This window comes from Amblyomma mixtum, chromosome 5 (genome assembly GCF_055824585.1).
Source record: "Amblyomma mixtum isolate Tamu chromosome 5, ASM5582458v1, whole genome shotgun sequence".
Taxonomy (NCBI): Eukaryota; Metazoa; Arthropoda; class Arachnida; order Ixodida; family Ixodidae; genus Amblyomma; species Amblyomma mixtum.
Window position 1 is genome coordinate 28428936 of NC_143016.1, and position 20723 is coordinate 28449658.

Below are 20723 nucleotides of genomic sequence, written 5' to 3' on the forward strand. Positions count from 1 at the left end.
CACGTAGGTTAGGTAAGGTTAGGTTAGGTTGGGTTGGGTTAGGTTAGGTTGGGTTAGGTTAGGTTGGGTTAGGTTAGGTTAGGTTGGGTTAGGTTAGGTTGGGTTAGGTTAGGTTAGGTTAGGTTGGGTTAGGTTGGGTTAGGTTAGGTTGGGTTAAGTTAGGTTGGGTTAGGTTAGGTTAGGTTGGGTTGGGTTAGGTTGGGTTAGGTTAGGTTGGGTTAGGTTGGGTTAGGTTAGGTTGGGTTAGGTTAGGTTGGGTTAGGTTAGGTTGGGTTGGGTTAGGTTAGGTTTGGTTAGGTTAGGTTGGGTTAGGTTGGGTTGGGTTAAGTTAGGTTAGGTTGGGTTAGGTTAGGTTGGGTTAGGTTGGGTTAGGTTAGGTTGGGTTGGGTTAGGTTAGGTTGGGTTAGGTTAGATTAGGTTAGGTTGGGTTGGGTTAGGTTGGGTTAGGTTAGGTTAGGTTGGGTTAGGTTAGGTTAGGTTGGGTTAGGTTGGGTTGGGTCAGGTCAGGTTAGGTTAGGTTGGGTTGGGTTGGGTTAGGTTGGGTTCAAATTCAAATTTTATTTTGCCACCATGGTACAGATGATGGCGGGGACCCGTAGTAAAAGCTGCCGTTTGACAGCTTGACAAGGCCACGGGCCCCCACTTTGACAGCAATGCAGTGGTTTTTTTTTCACACACACACACACAAAAAAAGAAAATACAGGAAATACAGATAACAAAGGAAAAAAATACATATAGCAGAGCTGTTATCAGGTTACAGTAGTCAGCATAAAATCAACAGCATTGTCCTGGCTGGAAAGAAAACTTACAATGATGGTGAAAGAAAGAATTAGGTAAACAAATCACAGAAAAAAAAGGTTAGGTGTAGTGTAAAAAATACTCGAACAGTTTGTGGCGTGTTGTGTTTTGGAGATCAATATCGTTTTGTGCGAGTTTGTTAAGAAGTCGTGGTAGTTTATTTTCTAATGTTTGATTACCATAGAAAGTTATGTATGTTTTTACGTTCCATTGTGCTAATTTTCTTGTGTTGTACATTGCATCTCGTTTTTCAAAACCAGCTAATTTGGATAGAAAAGATATATTCTTCAACACCTCGTTTTTCACACACTTGCTCAGACGATAGTCAAAAAGCTTAGTAATTGGAAGTAAGTTATACTTTAAGAAAAGTGCGGCCGTATGGTAGGTATGCAAAACATTTTCAACAATTCTTAGAAATTTTTTCTGTAACAAGTGTAGTTTCTGAAGATTGCCTGCTGTTGTTGCACCCCAGGTTAAATGGCAATAGCATAGCTGAAATGAGATTGTATCAATGAATTATATAGCATTAGCATTACATTTCACGGCAGTATCTCACGGTTCTTGTAAAGAAGACCAATAATACGTGAACATTTATTTATTACAAAGCTAACATGATCATCCCATGACATTCTTTCATTAAATATTATACCTAATGTTTTAAATGAAGGCACAACTTCTAAGGGTACGGACTGAAGGAATATATTCTCAGTGAGACAGACCTTCTTGTTTCTACCTCTGAAAACAATGACTTTAGTCTTTGCTGTGTTAATCAGCAACGCATTTCGTCTACTCCAGTTTTCTATTTGCTTCAGTGCATTGTTTGCAGTATCTGTGAGTTCAGCTGCATTATCTCCGGCAAGAAAAATACTGGTGTCATCAGCATAGATGATAAATTTAACGAATGGAGTTGCATGTACAATGTCATTGATGTAGAGATTAAACAGAAATGGACCCAAAATGCTACCTTGTGGAACGCCACAGCCTACAGATTGCATATCTGAGAGGAAACCATTTGTTGCTACTGCCTGTTTGCGATCCATGAGGTATGACTGCACAAGTGATAGTGCATGGCCGCGGAAGCCACAACGCTCAAGTTTACAAAGAAGTATTGTATGGTTCAATAAGTCGAATGCCTTCGAAAAATCAAGAAAAATACCAATGACTATCCTATTATGTTCGAGTTCGTTCAATATATATTCTCGTTGATCTAATAGTGCAAGTTCAGTAGAGCGGTGCTTACGGAAGCCATACTGAGCCGCTGTTATAATTTTGTGTTTTTCTTCAAACTGCAAAAAGTTTCTAAGTATTACTTTTTCTAATAGCTTAGAAAACACGGGTAAGATGGATATTGGCCTATAATTTCCGAGCTGGTTTTTATCACCCTTTTTTAAGATAACTGTTACACGTGCAATCTGCATTTTACGAGGAAATACAGCGGTACTGACACAAAGGTTTAAGATATGCGTGATGTATGGTAAAATAAGGTCAAAAATATACCGTATAGGTTTTATCTGGAGGCCATCAATATCAATGGATGTGCTATTGTTTAGTTCGTGGAAGGCTGCCGTTACATCTGCTTCTTCAACCGGTTTGAGAAACACAGTGTCGCTTATATGAACAACATCACTGAGATTGTTATGGGGTACTTGATTTCTAGAAGCACAAACAAAGTGCGTATTAAACGTATCTGCTAATTCTTTTCCAGTTATACTTACACCATCAATATTTAGCATATTGAATCACCTGATTTGCTATTTCTCCCCAAAATTGCGTTTAGCCGCTTCCACATAATGTCGACACGACCACAAGTTGACGTGAATTGATTTGTGTAATAGGCGTTTCTGGCTTTCTTGAGCTCAGTATTCAAGCGGTTTCGATATTTTTTAAACGCTGTCAGATCACATTCAGCTCTCGATTTAATAAACTTATGGTATAGGATGTTCTTTGTGTTTATCTTTGCCACCAACTCCGGTGTGACCCATGGTTTGCGACTGTGACGCCTTTGTTTTTTTGTTAATATTGGGAAACAGGCCTCGTAAATAGGCTTCAGAATGCTTAAGAATGCCTCGTAAGCATTATTGGCGTCATTTTCTAAAAGGACAGGCCTCCAGTTGTTCTTTTCTACTGAGTTTCTAAATGTGGACAGTGTTTTTTCAGATATAAGTTGGAAAGAATATGTTGAACTACGTTTCTTTTTAGACATGTTTTTAACACACATAAATATTGGCAAGTGATCGCTGATGTCAGAAATTATTACTCCAGATGTGGTCATACTAGGGTCATGGTTAGTGATAAACAAATCTATCAGCGATGAAGACGTGACCGTAACACGCGTTGGCATTTTGATTGCATTCAGAAGTCCATGTGTTCTAAGCAATAAATCTAAACTCATTTGGGATGCATCAACCGATAACATATTAATGTTTAGGTCACCACCAAGGACAATGTTTAAGTGCTGACCGGTTGCAAATGAAATCAGGCTTTCAAGAAAATTCAAGAAAATAGCTACGCAACCCTTTGGTGGACGATAGCACACTGCAAAAATAGTGTTATTCAAACACATTGTTAAGATTTCATATTCTTTCACAGAAACTGTGAACCGCTCTAACATTTCAGGCCGCCACTTCTTTTTAAATGATATGGATACGCCACCACCAATACCAGCGTAACGATTCAGAAAAAATGTCTCATAACCAGGAATTCGAAAGACATCATAATCACTTGTAGACCAAGTTTCGCTGATCATGATAGCGTCAATGGGAACATTTAGTTGTTGAAAGAAAGTGTCGAAATATGCTTCTTTACGTCTGACAGATCGAGCATTGATATGAAGACATTTGAATGACGTCTGGAAAACCGGGCCAAGGTAATCTTTGAAGTTCTCTGGGAGTAGATAATTCTTTTCTGTTACAGTCTGCATTTTTGGCAGGAAACAAAATAAAAATTCAAAATCAATTCTCCCTTCTTATTGCAGCTTGCCAAGGTCGCAAGAATGCTGCACTAGCATTGCTGACGCGCCATCAGTCTTTCTTATCAGAATCTTACCGTTGCTGTGCCAGACATACTTGTACTGATTTGTTTTCGCCCATTCTTTCACTTCCCTCAGCAGTTCTCGATTTCGCCTGGTCAGGTTTTCCGACATGTGAACATTGGCATCCGCAGTTGTCAACTCCCGCCTGCTAGCCCACCATTTGTCCCTCATGCTCTGTCTCGTGAAACGGCAGATGATGCCAGGCACTTTGTCACGCTTTGCCGGCAATCGATAAATTGCCGTGATGTCGTGTTCTGATAGCTGGGGCAATTCACTTTCACTGGCGAGAGCGTTAAGTTTTGACAAAAGATTTTCGCCTTCCGTTTGTGGTACACCATGAATTTCTAAGTTCAGTTTCCGGTTGCGCCATTCGAGGTCATCAAGTTGGACACTGAGCGATTCAAGCTGCTCTTTGTTCATTTCCGTTTTTGCGAGCCTAGTCTGGATTGCTTTAATATCTCGCTCATTTTGTTCTGTGCGCGTCATCAGGTCTGTCATCTGTTCGGACATAAACTGCACCGATTGCTCAATTCCATCGACAGTTTCTTTCAGTGGCAACAAAACATCAAGTTTTCGGTTAATATCCTGAAGTACGACCAACATATCTTCTACGGTCAACGGTGCTTTTTCTTTCTCATCCTGGTTAACATGTGACATTTGTACCCTACATTTCGGGCATTTCCATTTCTGGTAGGTTGATTTCTTAGATTTTATTGTTGCCTCCGACACTCCTGCGCAGCTTCCTACATGGTACGAAAGCTTACATGTCATGCAAGATATACTCTCTTTGGGATCCAAGATTTCTTGTTCACACTCAACACACTCCATACTGACAGAAACAAGGTTCGCTCCTTTGGCAGCAGCAGTGGCAGCAACACAATAACACTCCCCCAAAAAAAGCCACTAACCTGTAAAAGTATGCTGGAGCATTTAGGCAAACGCTCTTCCGAACACTGCTGCTGCCAAAGTGCCGTCTTGGATGCGATGCCGCAGCTTTATAGCAGATGCGTCGATGCAAGCGCCACGCCAAGTGATGCCAGCCGGTGATGTCCTTCCTTGATAACTCTTAGTTGATAACCGGGGTCGAAATGCAGCCTCAGAAAACGTGCGCTTCTCGGCTTATTGTGGTGTCGTCCTAGGATCCAGGGTTATCTGTAACAGTATGCAGGAGCATTTAGGCAAACGCTCTTCCGAACACTGCTGCTGCCAAAGTGCCGTCTTGGATGTGATGCCGCAGCTTTATAGCAGATGCGTCGATACAAGCGCCACGCCAGGTGATGCCAGCCGGTGACGTCCTTCCTTGATAACTCTTAGTTGATAACCGGGGTCGAAATGCAGCCTCAGAAAACGTGCGCTTCTCGGCTTATTGTGGTGTCGTCCTAGGATCCAGGGTTATCTGTAACAGTATGCAGGAGCATTTAGGCAAACGCTCTTCCGAACACTGCTGCTGCCAAAGTTGGGTTAGGTTAGGTTGGGTTAGGTTAGGTTAGGTTAGGTTGGGTTAGGTTAGGTTAGGTTAGGTTGGGTTGGGTTAGGTTGGGTTAGGTTGGGTTAGGTTGGGTTAGGTTAGGTTAGATTAGGTTAGGTTAGGTTAGGTTGGGTTGGGTTGGGTTGGGTTAGGTTGGGTTAGGTTAGGTTAGGTTAGGTTGGGTTAGAATAGGTTAGGTTAGGTTAGGTTAGGTTAGGTTACGTTGGGTTAGGTTAGGTTGGGTTGGGTTAGGTAAGGTTAGGTTAGGTTAGGTTAGGTTAGGTTGGGTTGGGTTGGGTTAGGTTAGGTTGGGTTAGGCTGGGTTGGGTTAGGTTGGGTTAGGTTGGGTTAGGTTAGGTTGGGTTAGGTTAGGTTGGGTTAGGTTAGGTTGGGTTGGGTTAGGTTGGGTTAGGTTAGGTTGGGTTAGGTTAGGTTAGGTTAGGTTGGGTTGGATTAGGTTAGCTTAGGTTAGGTTAGGTTGGGTTGGGTTTGGTTGGGTTAGGTTAGGTTAGGTTAGGTTAGGTTTTGTTAGGTTGGGTTAGGTTAGGTTGGGTTAGGTTAGGTTAGGTTGGGTTGGGTTGGGTTGGGTTAGGTTAGGTTAGGTTGGGTTGGGTTGGGTTAGGTTATGTTAGGTTAGGTTAGGTTAGGTTAAGTTAGGTTGGGTTAGGTTGGGTTAGGTTAGGTTGGGTTAGGTTGGGTTGGGTTAGGTTAGGTTGGGTTAGGTTGGGTTAGGTTGGGTTGGGTTGGGTTGGGTTAGGTTAGGTTAGGTTGGGTTGGGTTGGGTTGGGTAGGGTTAGGTTAGGTTAGGTTGGGTTAGGTTGGGTTAGGTTGGGTTAGGTTGAGTTGGGTTAGGTTAGGTTGGGTTGGGTTAGGTTAGGTTAGGTTAGGTTGGGTTAGGTTGGGTTAGGTTAGGTTGGGTTGGGTTAGGTTGGGTTAGGTTAGGTTGGGTTAGGTTAGGTTGGGTTGGGTTAGGTTGGGTTAGGTTAGGTTAGGTTGGGTTGGGTTAGGTTAGGTTAGGTTGGGTTAGGTTAGGTTGGGTTGGGTTGGGTTGGGTTAGGTTGGGTTAGGTTAGGTTAGGTTAGGTTAGGTTAGGTTAGGTTGGGTTAGGTTGGGTTAGGTTAGGTTAGGTTAGGTTGGGTTGGGTTGGGTTAGGTTGGGTTAGGTTAGGTTAGGTTAGGTTAGGTTGTGTTGAGTTGGGTTAGGTTGGGTTAGGTTAGGTTAGGTTGGGTTGGGTTAGGTTGACAATGACAACTAAGGTTGTAGATTTGCTTCGTTTAATTTGCCAAGCTTAATTTTTATTATCCTTGTGTAATAACCATACTCTTGTGACTGCAAGGCAAAACTTGCTTTTATATTCAGACATGTAACCTTTCGTTTTCTGTTGTAGTCAACAAAATGTCTCCCTTGACATCACCACCATTTACTTGTGGAATCTGCAGGTGGTGGCAGCAGCTGTCATTCATTTTTCACTCTTTTCTAGCTTACGATTGCTCCAGTTTTTTTTTTTTTACAATAATACAATACAGTTTGGCAGTACAGTTTATTTGCCAGTTTTTCGTACACTTAAGTCTGCAGGTCAGCCTAAACCCATTGCGCTTGTTCACTGACCTGGCAGTTGGCCATGTTACCTATTTGTGAAAGCAGCCCCTCTGTTGATAGAAATTTGTAATCATAAGCATAGGCCACCTTTAATTTGTCATTAGTGTTCCTTTGAATATTCTTTTCTTCTAAGTTGACAAAAGAACACTGTTTAGGCGTAGTTTTGCAACATGTCGTTACCAATGCTGAGCTGTGCTCAGCACTAAAACAGTCTGTTTCGAGTTCCTTAAGATTGATCTCACTGCTAATTAGAGATTCTGTTTATAACTACCATCTTAAACTTTTTGTAGTGTTGAGCATGGTGTAAACGCAGGCTTTAAAGCAGCTTCAGCTGAGCGAAGAAGGTTCAGCTGAACCCTCTTCGTTCATGAGTACTGGTAAGATGCATCAGCTGTATACTTTTCTCTTCAGAAATAATGATAAACGGCTACTCATTACCTGAGGGAACCTGCCAAGTGTGCTTCACCCCATTCTTATTCTAGTTATTGCACTCTCGTGATCCAGATCGGCGGTCACTACCTGCCCTAAGTAGACGTATTCCCTTGCCAGTTCCAGCGCCTCGCTACCAATTGTAAACTACTGTTCCCTTCCGAGACTGTTGAACATTACTTTGGTTTTCGCATATTCATTGTAAGACCAGTTAATCCCCTGAGTGACTTAGCTAGGCAATGCTGTCAGTGAATTGCAGATTACTAAGATATTCTCCATTAACCCTTATCTCCAACTGTTCCCAATCCAAGCCTTTAAATACCTCCTGTAAACAGGCGTGGAATGGCAATGGCGAGATCATGTCTCCCTGCCTGAAACCCTTTATTAAGGTTGATCTGACTATTTGTGATTACTATAGCAAATACTTTGTTGGCAACGGACAGTAAGCTGATCGGTCTGTAATTTTTCAAGTCCTTGTCGTCCCCTTTGTTATGGATTACAATGATATTAGCATTCTTCCAAGCTTCCGGTGTGCTCAAGGTCATAAGGCATTGCGTATCATCATCAGCCTGACTACTCCCCCTGCAGGGCAACGCCCTCTCCCCTGTCCCCAATTAACCCTGTCCTGTGCCAGCTGTGGCCACCCTACGCCTAACTGTCTGTGTCCCACTGCTACACTTGCCTTCTCTTGGAATACAGTGTCAATAGTAAAAGCATTGTGGTTGAGAGTGGAAGGAAGATGACTAGGAGAGGAGGATTGTGTACTGGGAGAGTAGGGTTGAGGGTAATTTAAAGGTAAAGCTCAGCAGCTGAATGTGGGGGTAGAAAGGAAAACTGGAGGAAGTGACCAGAAATCCTGAGATTAAATGCTAAATACAGGAAGGAGGGATGAGAAGTGTAGAGTTTTACTCACACACTGAGAAAAGAGAACATTCCATCATGTAGGTTTCATTATGGTATTTTCAAAAAACAACTTATGAATGTAGCTACTGACTGTACTTTGAAGTGTGATTCGTAGGTTTTACATAATAAACAAGACCAGGCTGTGATATATGAGCTTTATGTGTTTTGAATTCTTTAGCACATATTAATGAACCATTAAGGTTAGTGGTGCTTAAGATTATGGTCTTGGTGTCTCCTGAAAGCTTTCCTCAATTGGTATTTGCTAGCTAAAATTAGATGGTACTTGCACAGAGTATTCTTTTGTTTAGACAAAGATTAGTTTGTTTTGTTATGAAAGAGAGAGGCTGTCTCATTCATGGGTTTCGTTCACCAGTCAGTTCTGAAATTCTTTCTAATGTGGTGAGGATTTTGTAAGCTTTAATAATATGCGACTTTGTGGATAATTCCTTGTAGCTAAAATTGTTTTGCGGCTGCCAAGATGGCTAAGGTAACTGCTGTCGTCTCTAGATGTTTGCTGCAGACCTCTTACCAGTCAGCATATATTCCCCATTGACAACATAATTTTTGTTGAGCTGTCAGTGAGTTTCTTGTGAAGGGCCATTTGCAGTTTACCATATTTAATGTTTATTGCGAGGATAAGGAGATGTGAAACTGAATATAAAAGCACTCCGTGTGCTGATGCTGGGCTCTCAAATAAAGGAGGTGAGGTTATGGCTTTACAGAGGTAGGTGGGAAAGAGTTTAGAAGGCGAAACATAAACAGTCCCTTGATGATGTTAGCATGTGGTAGCATGAAATAGGTCACTGTGTTCAAGCCAACTTGCAAGGACAGCACTGACAGTGACGGTGAAGACACGATCTTGCAGAATGACACCTATATGGATATCTGCAAAGTAACTTCACCATTCACTCGCAGAAATCGCCCACAGCAGCTCCACTGCTTTAACTTATCGCTGAGTGTCGTAATCTTCCTGCTATAATTTTTTTTGTTGTTGTTTGTCATGGGTCCTGGAAATTCTAACAGATATTCAAGCAGTAGAGGTGTGCACTTACCGTGCTGATGTGTTTGTGCAGGAGGTGGAGAAGAACCTCACACCTAAGCAGTGTGCTGTTCTGGACGTGGCACTCGACACCATCAAGCAGTACTTCCATGCGGGCGGCAATGGCCTCAAGAAGACATTCTTGGACAAGAGCCCCGAGCTGCAGAGCCTTCGATATGCACTCTCCCTATACACCCAGACTACCGACACACTCATCAAGACCTTTGTCTCCACACAGACCAAGCAAGGTTAGTTCCACATCAACCCTTCCCTGCAGTGCTTTCAAGCAAAACTTCTGAGGCAGTCTTTTTATGCTCATTTGGTCTTGGAGTTTATGAAGACTGTAAAACAAGCTGGGAGACCTTGGTCTTTGAAGGACAGCTACGATCAATTCACAGGTCAAACATTGCTGTAAGGCCCATGCAATGCTTTCTTTTCTGCTGACTCTTTGCTTACTACTGATGCAGTCTCTCTTAAAAGCAATAATCACAGTTCTAGGAGCACCTAATCAGTCTGTTACAGTTGTGCTTTTTTTAAACCACCTTTGTTCTTCTGTATCAGAGCTTTGACCAGAGGCGAGATGACCCTAGATAGTGGTTCCCTGGACAAGCCATTCATTGACAATTCAGGGTTTTGTGTTTTTAGTTAATAGCACTGTGCTTTGCAGTTCAGCAGTTAATGCATCCTCCTACTAATAGTAGCTGTTTGCCAATGTATAATTTCTTGGGAACTATATATGTTTGGCATTTGTTTGTACATTTTAAGCACTCTGCCTGTATCACCCGGCCGCAATGGCTGCGTTTCAATGGAGGTGAAACACAAAAGCACCCAGGTGCTGGGCCAAGTCAGCATGCATTAAAGAACCCCAGGTGGTCTAAATTAATCTGGAGCCTTCCACTACGGCATCTCTCAGAGCCCATGTGTCGCTTCAGGAAGTTAAACACCACAATTTACAATTTGCATTGAACAGTGCAATATGCAGGCCCATATGGTGCAAGTGACACCATGTTACAAGCCCATCATCTGCACTGCCCAAGCAAAAAAAGTTGTGTTGTGGAAGAACTACTTAGTCTAACTGACATAGCCTGAGTTTGAGTCTGTCAACTGTGTTTGTTGCAGACCAACCAAGTGCTGAAGAAGGCAGTGTCGGTGAAGTATCAGTGCAGGTTGATCTATTCATGCATCCAGGCACAGGAGAGCACAAGATCACCGTAAAAGGTATTACATATGCAACTGTTGTATTAACCTTGAGTTATGTCACATTTCCAGAAGAGTTAGGCATTCTGAGTGTCCACATTCTGAATTTCAGTTATGTAATCATCATGGTCTTCCTTTCATTTTCAAAAAGGTGTTGATTTTTAGTCTGTTCACTTGACACTTGATGTATTCTTGGCTTTGGATCTTCTTTTAATGTTTTTTCTAACCTTTATGGCTGAAAAGGTAAAGGCAAAAAAATAAATACAGTCCAACCTCGTTATAAAGAAAGGTTTATGCGGAATAATGGATACAACGAAGCAGTGAGCATTCCCCTTCGAAGCTCACACAGGCTATAAGGAATCTGCAGCTGTAACAAAGTAATTGTCGGGCTCTTTCAACTTTGTTTTAACAAGGTTCAACTGTATATGCTGTTTTTTGCCGTAAATTACTGTGAAATTGCCACCGGTGCACTACAGAATGTAGACTTACTTAGCCAAAAATGCTTAATTTTACTCAACTAGATAGCACCATAATGCATATTTTGCCATCAGTTGCTAATAAAGCCACTTATACTTTAACTGACTCTTTTTGAAACCTTTATTCAGTAATAAAAATGAGCTGTAATAACATTTTTATATAACTGTTGACTAATTAAAGAAAAGGAGGCTAGCAAGTTCTTGCTCAGGGCTTTCTTACTTTTTAACACCCTTGTCTTCTTAGGGACAGGCATAAGCTGCCTCTGTAGTGACACAGGGCAGCTCATCACTTTTTATTTATTTTAGTGAATGGGGATTGAAGGGGATTTTGTACTCGGCATAATACTTGATACTTGGAGCTTCCATTAGGGTAGGTACTGATGATGTGTTGCTGGGTGTGCTTCTCTTCCCTGTGTACCAGTGGTTGCTGCCAATGACATCAAGTGGCCCAACACAAGCATGTTCCGTCCTTTTGTGGAAGTGAATATCATTGGGCCCAACTTAAGCGAGAGGCGGCGAAAACATGCCACAAAGTCAAAGAACAATAACTGGTCCCCCAAATACAACGAGACCTTCCACTTGTGAGTACATTCTGAAATTTGTGATAACAAAAATACACTGCCTGCAGATGATATGACAAGAAAGAGAGAAATAACCTTTATCGAGAATGTCCATCGTGTCTGGGTCCTTAGAGGACACCGCAAGCCTTTGCTACAGCCAGCTTACGAAACTGTTGTGAACATGGCGTTAAGCAAACAGAATTTTACTAGATGCAAGCTGACTAATTTTACTGGAATAAGCAGGAAAGGTACTTATTTTCATTGAACAAAAAGCACTTAGTCTATGTGTTCTGAGGCCTCACCAATTCCAGCACTCTTCATATGGAAATTAATGAATTTGGCTTAATAAAAGGCACAAGCTGGAGGTGGTGCAGACCTATGCACCTACATCGAGCCATGATGACCAGATCATTGAAAGCTTCTCTCTCTCTCTTTTCTGTTTTGTGAAATGAAAGATGTTCCCAATAGAAATGGCAGACATTCAAACAGCAAGTACAGAAAGGCATTAAATACTACAATCACAACATTTCAAACATGTAAAGCGCAGAAATATTCTGAAAAAAAGAAAAAGGAAAAAATATGGCGAGCACAAGAGACAAGAGAAAAAGAAAGTTTACAAATGCACAAAACCAAACAAACATATATTTAGACCCACAGTTCTGGACAGACAAGAAAAATTATTTTCTATAACGCCGAAAAATTATCTTTGAGTTTGGTGTCATCAGGAACTTCATTCCATTTTTGATCACCATTGTATTCTAATAGCCTTTGACCATAAGTGTTGTGACATGGCAGTAGGTTAAATCTATTATTAATGTTGGCTCTTGTTTGTCTCAGCGTGGAATCGGCTTTGAACAAAGTAAAATCACAATACACTGTACTGATGGGTGACTTCAATGCGAAGGTAGGCTAGAAGCTGGTTGGAGACCAAGCAGCACATAGGCTCTAGGAATAGCGGGGAGGAGTTATTAGTAGCGTTTGCAGAGAGAAGTAATTGATGGATCATGATTACCTTCTTTCACAAATGAGAGAACAGGAAGTGGACGTGGAAGAGCCCTGATGGTGAGACTAAAAATGAAACAGGCTTCATTTTATGCACTCACCCTGGCATCGTGCAGTATGTGGAGGCACCCAAAAAGGTGCGTTGTAGTGACCGCAGAATGGTAAGGTCTCGAATTAGCTTAGACTTCAAGAGAGAGTGGAAGAAACTAGTGAAGCAGAAGCCCATTAACGAGTTAGCAGTAAGCAGAACAGATATTCGGCTTTAACGGACGAAGACGACGTTAATGTTCAAGCAATGAATGGTAGACTCACAGCTATCATTACGAAGTGCAACGCACAAGTAGGCGGTAGGATGGTTCGACAGGGTACTGGCAAGCTATCTCAGGAGACAAAAGAGCTGATTAAGAAACACCAGAGCATGAAAGCATCTAACCTTACAGACACAACAGAACTGGCAGAGCTATCAAAGTTAATAAATAAGCGCAAGTTAAGCCGTCTTAAGGAAGTTTAATATGGAGAGATTCGAGCACACTCTAAAAGAAGGAGGTAGCCAAAAAGCGTGAAGAGGAAACTGCGCATAGGTAAGCCAGATGTATGTATTAAAAGACAAAGTGGGCAATGTCATTGGCATTATGGATAAGATAGTTAAAGGAGCCGAATAGTTCTACACAAATCTATACAGTAGCCAATGTAATCGGAACGTTAATGAGAGAGACGGTAGTGCACAGCAATGGGACATCCCACCAGTAACAAATGAGGAAGTAAAGAAAGCCTTAGAAGCAATGCAAAGGGGGAAAGCAGCTGGTGATGATCAGGTAACAGCAGATCTATTGAAGAACGGAGGGGAGATTGTGCAAGAAAAACTAGCCACTCTGTATACACAATGCCTTATGACCTCGAGCATACCAGGAGCTTTGAAGAACGCTAACGTTATATTAATTCATAAGAAAGGTGACGTCAAGGACTTGAAAAATTGCAGACTGATCAGCTTACTGTCCGTTGCGTACAAGGAATTTAATGATGTAATCGCTAATAGAGTGAGCACACCCTTAGACTTCAATAAATCAAATGATCAGGTAGGCTTTCTTAACCCCTTCATGTTTTTTTGTACCAACGAATTTCATAACAAAACTGCTTATTTTTTTTATTTCTGATTTCGAATATTATTGCAATAAAAAGCATGCATTCGATCTTTGAAAAATATTTGGAGCAAACACAAAGTCAAATTAGCATATTGAAGTTTATTATTCCTCACAATACAGAAAACCAACTTGTGGTTGGTAATGAGCGATAAAAATTAAAGAATGACCATCATCAGGCTAGCTTACAGTGAACGTCTTACCAGGAACTGCCAGAAAAGGAAACTGAGGAGGTTGCATTGGAATGCTACTGGCATTGATCTTCATCTACTGACGCGCGCCCGCAAAGTTCGTTTCTGAGCTCTCCTCTTCTTCATCGGAAAAACTGCTCAGCATAACGTCATCACTGTCAACCTCGCTCCCTGAAACAATGTACACTTCGGTGTCTAAGTCACCATCGTCTGAAGAAGATGACGACGAAGAAAAGCGTATTTTCCGCGAAGACGGGCCAGGAATACACGCGTCGCCTCCGCCGGGTGCCATTTTTAAAACCCAGGTTGCCATACGAAAAAAAAACGTTTATGCGGTAGAAGAAAACGAAACAAACAGGTCAGTGCTGCCATCTGTCGACGAAAAAGCCATCTAAGCCACGCACGAGCGCTGATCGTCCAAAACGCTGAAGGGAAGAACCTATTCAGCGAGGACGAGCTACACTCGTCCAAAACAGTTTGGGGACAGCTTGGCAGGGACGAGCCCAGCTCGTCCAAAACGGTTAAGGGGTTAAAGGCTACTTGACAATAGACCACATTCATACATAAATCAGGTGATAGAGAAATGCGCAGAATATAACCTCTGCTATATATAGCCTTCTTAGATTACAAGAAAGCATTTGACTCAGTAAAAACCTTAGCAGTCATGCAGGCATTGCAGAATCAGGGTGTAGAAGAGCCTTATGTGAAAATACTGAAAGATATCTATGACGACTGCACAGTGACCATGGAGTCCACAAGTTTGAATCGAGTGGTAGCAAAGAATACTAGATTTTAGTTGCCAGATTTCTGAGTAATAAATGTGTCTTTTTCTGTTGGAAAAACATCAACAGAGCCTCACAAAGGCAAGCAATCGAATTTTCCTAAGGAAAAAATTGGATGGAGTTGTCCTCAGGGGCTGTTTGAAACGTGAATGTCACTCAGGGATGGATGCCTGAGTGATGGATGGATGGATGGAACACTACCAGCAGCTCACAAATGTGCCCCCCCCCCCTCCCCCCCCCCCCACCTCCCCTTTCGCAGCATGATGGGAAACGAGGAGAGCCCATCGTCGTATGAACTGCATATCTGTGTCAAGGACTACTGCTTTGCCCGGGAGGACCGGCTAGTAGGAGTTGCCGTGATGCAGTTGCGGGACATCATGGAGCAGGGCAGCTGCGCTTGCTGGCTGCCCCTTGGAAGGCGCATCCACATGGATGAGACGGGCTGGACCGTGCTGCGGATACTCTCGCAGCGATCCAACGACGAGGTTGCCAAGGAATTTGTGCGCCTCAAGTCAGAGATGCGCACCGACGAGAACATTCCCCGGAGCTAATCACACTGAACCGCGCCAGTGCTGTGATGGCGAGATGAGAGCCCTAGAGGAAGCAACTCCGTGGGAAGTGATGTTTACATTGCCAAGTTATGCAAGGAAAGCATGTTGAAAGAACAACAACCAGGACTGGTAGTTGAAATCAGTGGAGCTGCAGTAGACTACTGATGATTGAGGTTGAACTTGTGCTGTGGTCGATGTATTGTTCTGATTCCTAGCTAAATAATTTGTGTTTGTTTGAGCCTCACGGTTGGTTAAAGCAAACTTCGTTGAAGTTATCAGTGGTCTATTGTATGTTTCAGACACATTCGATGCAGCTAGTGCAGTGCTGCCTATATCTTGAGTGGCGAATGATTAGGGTTCGAACTGTGATAGAGAAAAGGCTTATTGTACATGAACTTAACTGTGCGCTATTGAGTATTTGGAAGTGGAGTGATTGTTTACTTGTCCAAATAGTGTGCTCTGTGAATTGCCTTATGTCATGCTTGGTTATGTTTTCGAGCTGGAAGTTTGGACTCAAGTATTCCATCACATCACACTGGACATAGGCAGACCTATACTAGTTGTTTCAAATGTAGCTGATACACATAAAGATGCTAGATCCCAGCCAGTGGCAGGGGTCTGTGGTCACTTCAGAGGCTGCAAATGAGCTCATGTTACAGAGGGCAGCAAAAAACAGCAGCCTGGACAGCATAGAAGTCATAGTCAAGTCCTGCACAATGTATTTTAAATCGTACAGCTGTGCTGTTATGGAGGTACGAAAGAACTTTTTTTTTTTTTGCAATAACTTGCAGCGAGTGTTATGTTTGGGATATGTATAAATTGGTGTAATCCTGTTACTATGCTAGGCTTTGATAATGAGAAAACCATAACTGGCTCATTGCTGTTTTTGTACAGCCCTCGCCCATACAGCATGAAAGTGAAGGCAAACAATTTTTGTTCAGGCAGTGCCACATCTGCTTAGAGCCTCAGTTGTTTACTAATGATCTTTGCCTAGAACATTCAACCAAAACATAAACAGATGTTAGTGAAACTGTGACTGTCAGAGACCATGCGTGAGGCAAGTTCCGGTAATTGCGTTTGAACACAATTACTAAAGGTTAGTAACATTCACTGGTGCATTAATGAATGTGTAAAAATATCATCTTGGCCGTGCAGTGCTGCACCAAGTACCAAATAAGGTCAAATTAGATTAAAACCTAGTTAGTCTGCTTTGTCAAAAACCAGAAAATAGCCTGTCTGGTGACAGGGCATACTGGAGTCACTGTGTAGCTTTGGAACGGTGTCTTTTTAAGTTAACTGTAACCAACATGCATTTCAACTGAAACTCAACCTGCAGTTCATGAACTTTCAATTAATAACATAGCGTTTAGGTGCATGATTTCATAGTGCTTTTCTTTCAACACTACTTTTTTCTTTTCATATGAGAGTTGCATCTGTCTGTAAAAATCTAAATGTTCTTGGGTCATAGCTTCACTTGCATGTCACCTAGCTAATGTGCATTCTAGTGTTCTCATTGCCGACTGTACTGTGATGACTTCATAACTCCATCAGTGGTCACCATATGGCCACACTGCCATCAAAGTTTGAAATGAAATGTAGCAGTTGGTACTTTTTCTTCCTGCGCATGTTAGAATTGTTCATTTCGGGCTGCAGCAGACTTCAGCCAAAATGGCGTGGAAAGATTTCACAGCAGAAGTAGGCACAGTTGCAACTTTATTTTTGAGGTGTTGGCATATCTGTGCAATCATTGAAGGCTATTCAGTGACTTTAGTTTGTCTTCCAGTCATTCATTTCCATTCCATTGCTGTGCAGCAGCATCAAACCATTGTGGTGTCTTGCACCAGAGGTTTGGTGTGTACAATAATGCCGCCATGGTTGTGACGCTCAACTTGCGATAGCATCGTGACACATTCTTTCCGGAGGCCTGCCCTTGGGTTGGCCTCAGCGCTGTCTGTGTTACCCCCTCCCTCTCTGTTTTCATTGAGTGTTCTGACTGAAGGAGCTATGGGAAGGGCGAGTGTCCTTGGTGCTGCAAGAATAGTGCAGCAGCAGCACGTGCATGGCAGCATCGCCAGCGACCAGCAATGTTGATGTGGCCTTAAGTTTAGTGCAATAAATGGCCATTTCTTAGTTTGTCGTCAACTGCCGCGAGCAGTTCGTCACATGACATCATTAGCAATGCTGCGCACAGACTTGTGACAAAGATTATAGTGCCAGTGCTGCATATGAAAGGCCTAGTCATTGTTGGAGTGGACTGTGGGAACCTTGAGGAAATGGTGCACCATGCAAAGATGATTTCACAGAGATGGTTACTGCGTGGTGGCAAGAGGGACTTCACGTTTTGCTTGGACTGTTTTAGTTTGCTTTCTTGGTTTGGACTTGAGAAACTGGATGTTCTTTGTAGTGGACCATTGCCTAGGAGGAATAGTGGGTGGCTTGTGCAGGACCGCCACTTGTGAGAAATCGTAGCTTTTTGCATTTTCCCTGTGGCTTCGTGTGTAACCACGACTTGCTTAAGCAGTCACTGTTGCATCGACTCTATTATGTGTACTTCACACTGTTGAGGTAAGGTGTCCTGCTGATACTGAGATCAAACCCTTGCAGCCTTGATTGTGGCAGCAAAATTAATAGGCAGCAGCAGGAACCCTAACTCTGAGACTGTCTGTACAGCCGAGATTTCTCAGGCCCCACTCGCCACAGGCACAGACACGAGTCATTACCTGTAACATTTGGTTGTGAAAGATCATTGCTCTCAGTCCACTGTAACCAAGTCTCTCCCTCCCCAGCTCCTCTCCTTTAAACAGGTTTGAAACTGTTTTACCTGTTTGCCTTCAAAAGGCACAAGATATCTACGCAGGCATTCTCACTTCTGTGTTCATAAGAGCTTGTGGACAGCTGATCCTGTTTCAGTTTAGAAATGGTCATGTTGAGAGCTTGCAGTTGTTGATTCTTGTCTGTTGCCTTTTTTACAAACTGCTGGCTTCTGTCATCATTCCTGCATATCTTGTTTCTGTTCATCAAGCCATGAACACATCTATCATTCTGCTGCCTGGGTGGTGCAAAAAAAAGAGTCAGCAGTTTGCCACTGTTACCGAGACTCCTGTAAAAACTGGCGGGTCTTGCCTTAGGAGGGTCATGATGGCACAACTAAATGGTTGTAACCCATTATACTAGCATCTGTGAACTGCAAGTGCAAATGTTTTTCTCCCTGTGTTGACCAACCTTTCTCCTGTCGTGCCCCATTAACAGTGACAAAAAAAAATGCAGTCTCTTTGACGTGTTCACTTACACACCTGTGCGTGTTTTTTTTATCTTGCTCTCTGGTCACGTGTGCTTTCCACGGTTCTTTGCGTGTGCGTGCATGAATATTGCAGAGTGTGATGCCAATACACAAACACACACACAGACACATCTAAGCATGGTCCTCGAAATAACTCTTTTTCTAACAACCAGAGAATGGAATCTTACTCCTCTGTGCATGCTCTTTGTAAATATGTCAAATGGGAAGGAAAAAAAAAACTTTTTGTGGATTTACAATAAAGGTGAAAATAACTGTACAGATCTTTTTTGGAACCTGAAAAAAAAAAATGACCTCTCGCGATAATCTCGTTGTTGAACTCTGTTGAGCGATGTTCAATAATACGACGGTGTCGTTGTGCCCTTGGAAAGCATCTTCCATGGGGCTCAGTGGAGACTAATAAAGTTGATATATTGAGTTCAAACCTGTATTCGTCCCTGTTTCCACCTTCAAGTGAAGGTCGACTAGGGATTCAACTGGTTTAACTGTTATCAGCTGGGAAATGTACTGGTCCAGTTCATAATTAGTCTGTTAAATTCCAAATGGAAACTTCGACTTGCAGGGTTACTTTTAAAGCACTCATCCCAAATGGGCGCAAATTTGAACTTGAATCTAGTTTTGTTGGAAGCAGCTTTAAACGTAATTGCCTCCAGTTCAACACAAACTGTACGAGTTAAATGGTCCTGAAGGCGACCAGTTGTTTTCCATGATTACGGAAAATCCAAATTTCAGCATTTTATGTGAATTTGCAACAGCAGTCTCTTTTTTTTATATCTTGTTTGTAACATCAGCAGGAGTGATTATTTCAATTTCCTTAATTCTAGTAAAAGGTAGATTATGGTAACGATCAAACAAAGTTCTGCTGATGCCTTGACATAGCCGCGCTCCCCCATTCACTCAAGCAAGCTATAGCATGTCGAGCGCTGTGGCTCTGTCAGTGCTGGCAGTTGAAAGCAATGCTATTACTGTATTTTCACGAATACAAAGCTTTTTTTAATCATTTTCTTTTTAGTCATTTGCAAAAATCAGTAGCTGTATTTCTTAAGAAGATTTTAAATGAAGACTTTTAGAGGATCCCTTTCTGGTGAACGCTCGTGAGAGTTTCCACCGGTAGCTGAGATGAAGCACGGAGTTTCTGCACGGCAGGACGGCCGAAAACGTCGGCGAAGCTCGTCTTAAATGAGGACCAGGTAGGTTGTCTTCATGGTTAGGAACCATAGGTTGGCAACGTCTGTGAGGTAGAAGAGGACATTGCTCAACTGGACGTAATCGCCCCACCAATTGTAAGTGCTATTATATTGTATTATATTGCATTATTATTGTATGATTCTAAGTGGATGAGGCGAGCCAGTCGTCAACGTCATAGTCGTCTGTACCACTGAATGGAGAAGGGCCGCGCTGGCATTGCATCCCGGAACAGAGGACGGTGGCAAGGATGGGCGGCGATGGTTGAGTCGGACTGTCTGGCATGGTGGCCGGGGCGGGTAACGTTCGGTTCCGAAGTTCCAGGTTCAGGACCAGAACAGCGATCAAGACACCTCCACCTCCAAGGTGTGTCTTTGCACCGCAGGTCAGTGGTCGTTGATCAAAGAGCGTCACAGCAGCCACGCTTCCTATTCGAGCCACTGTTGACATTTTCCTATCTTGCACCCACTCCAGCGTGAGTTCAAAAAGGGGGTTATATCAACAAATAAATAAAAAAATGAATAAATTTTGAGTTGAAAAGTATTGTCCTACATTAACCGGTGGCGCTGAGCTGGCCGTGAGTTCGTTTCCATCACAGGGCTGAGGGTGTTTTCAGTACAGCAGTGTAGTATAATAAAGGGGATCGTGTCGAAATCCCCACCTAGGAGGCAAGTGGGCTACTTAACCTTGAGGAGTCATCACCACAACCTATGTGAGCAAACCCCGCGATTGAGTTAGGTTAGGTGAGCTAACCGTCCTTGCTCAGCAAGAGCAATTTTCGATATTTCGATCTGGAGCGGTACCTTTGCCTGCAAGCTCCTCCAATCAGGCAGCCTTTTTCGTGGCACGTAGGTTAGGTAAGGTTAGGTTAGGTTGGGTTGGGTTAGGTTAGGTTGGGTTAGGTTAGGTTGGGTTAGGTTAGGTTAGGTTGGGTTAGGTTAGGTTGGGTTAGGTTAGGTTAGGTTAGGTTGGGTTAGGTTGGGTTAGGTTAGGTTGGGTTAAGTTAGGTTGGGTTAGGTTAGGTTAGGTTGGGTTGGGTTAGGTTGGGTTAGGTTAGGTTGGGTTAGGTTAGGTT

At 42.7% G+C, this 20723-nt stretch overlaps 2 protein-coding genes across 2 annotated transcripts; one reads left to right on the forward strand and one right to left on the reverse strand.

Moving 5' to 3' along the window:
- Positions 1 to 3763: 3763 nt before the first annotated feature.
- LOC149341613 (uncharacterized) lies at positions 3764 to 4486 on the reverse strand. Its single transcript, XM_089546689.1, has one exon. It carries the CDS (start codon positions 4484 to 4486, stop codon positions 3764 to 3766), a length of 723 nt encoding a protein of 240 aa, XP_089402815.1.
- Positions 4487 to 4813: 327 nt separating this feature from the next.
- On the forward strand, positions 4814 to 18887 carry LOC149341614 (protein unc-13 homolog B-like). The gene is made up of 6 exons (XM_089546690.1): positions 4814 to 4872; positions 5067 to 5103; positions 9302 to 9515; positions 10387 to 10485; positions 11362 to 11521; positions 14874 to 18887. Exons 1-6 carry the CDS (start codon positions 4814 to 4816, stop codon positions 15163 to 15165), a joined length of 861 nt encoding a protein of 286 aa, XP_089402816.1. The 3' UTR covers positions 15166 to 18887.
- The last annotated feature ends 1836 nt before the right edge of the window (positions 18888 to 20723 follow it).

Coding starts and splice junctions, on each gene's coding strand:
- LOC149341613 (XM_089546689.1), bottom strand. CDS start 4,486: ATGTCACATGTTAACCAGGATGAGAAAGAAAAAGCACCGTTGACCGTA.
- LOC149341614 (XM_089546690.1), top strand. CDS start 4,814: ATGCCGCAGCTTTATAGCAGATGCGTCGATGCAAGCGCCACGCCAAGT. Junction 5,104..9,301: donor CGATACAAGCGCCACGCCAG/GTGATGCCAGCC, acceptor GTGTTTGTGCAG/GAGGTGGAGAAGAACCTCAC. Junction 9,516..10,386: donor CTCCACACAGACCAAGCAAG/GTTAGTTCCACA, acceptor TGTTTGTTGCAG/ACCAACCAAGTGCTGAAGAA.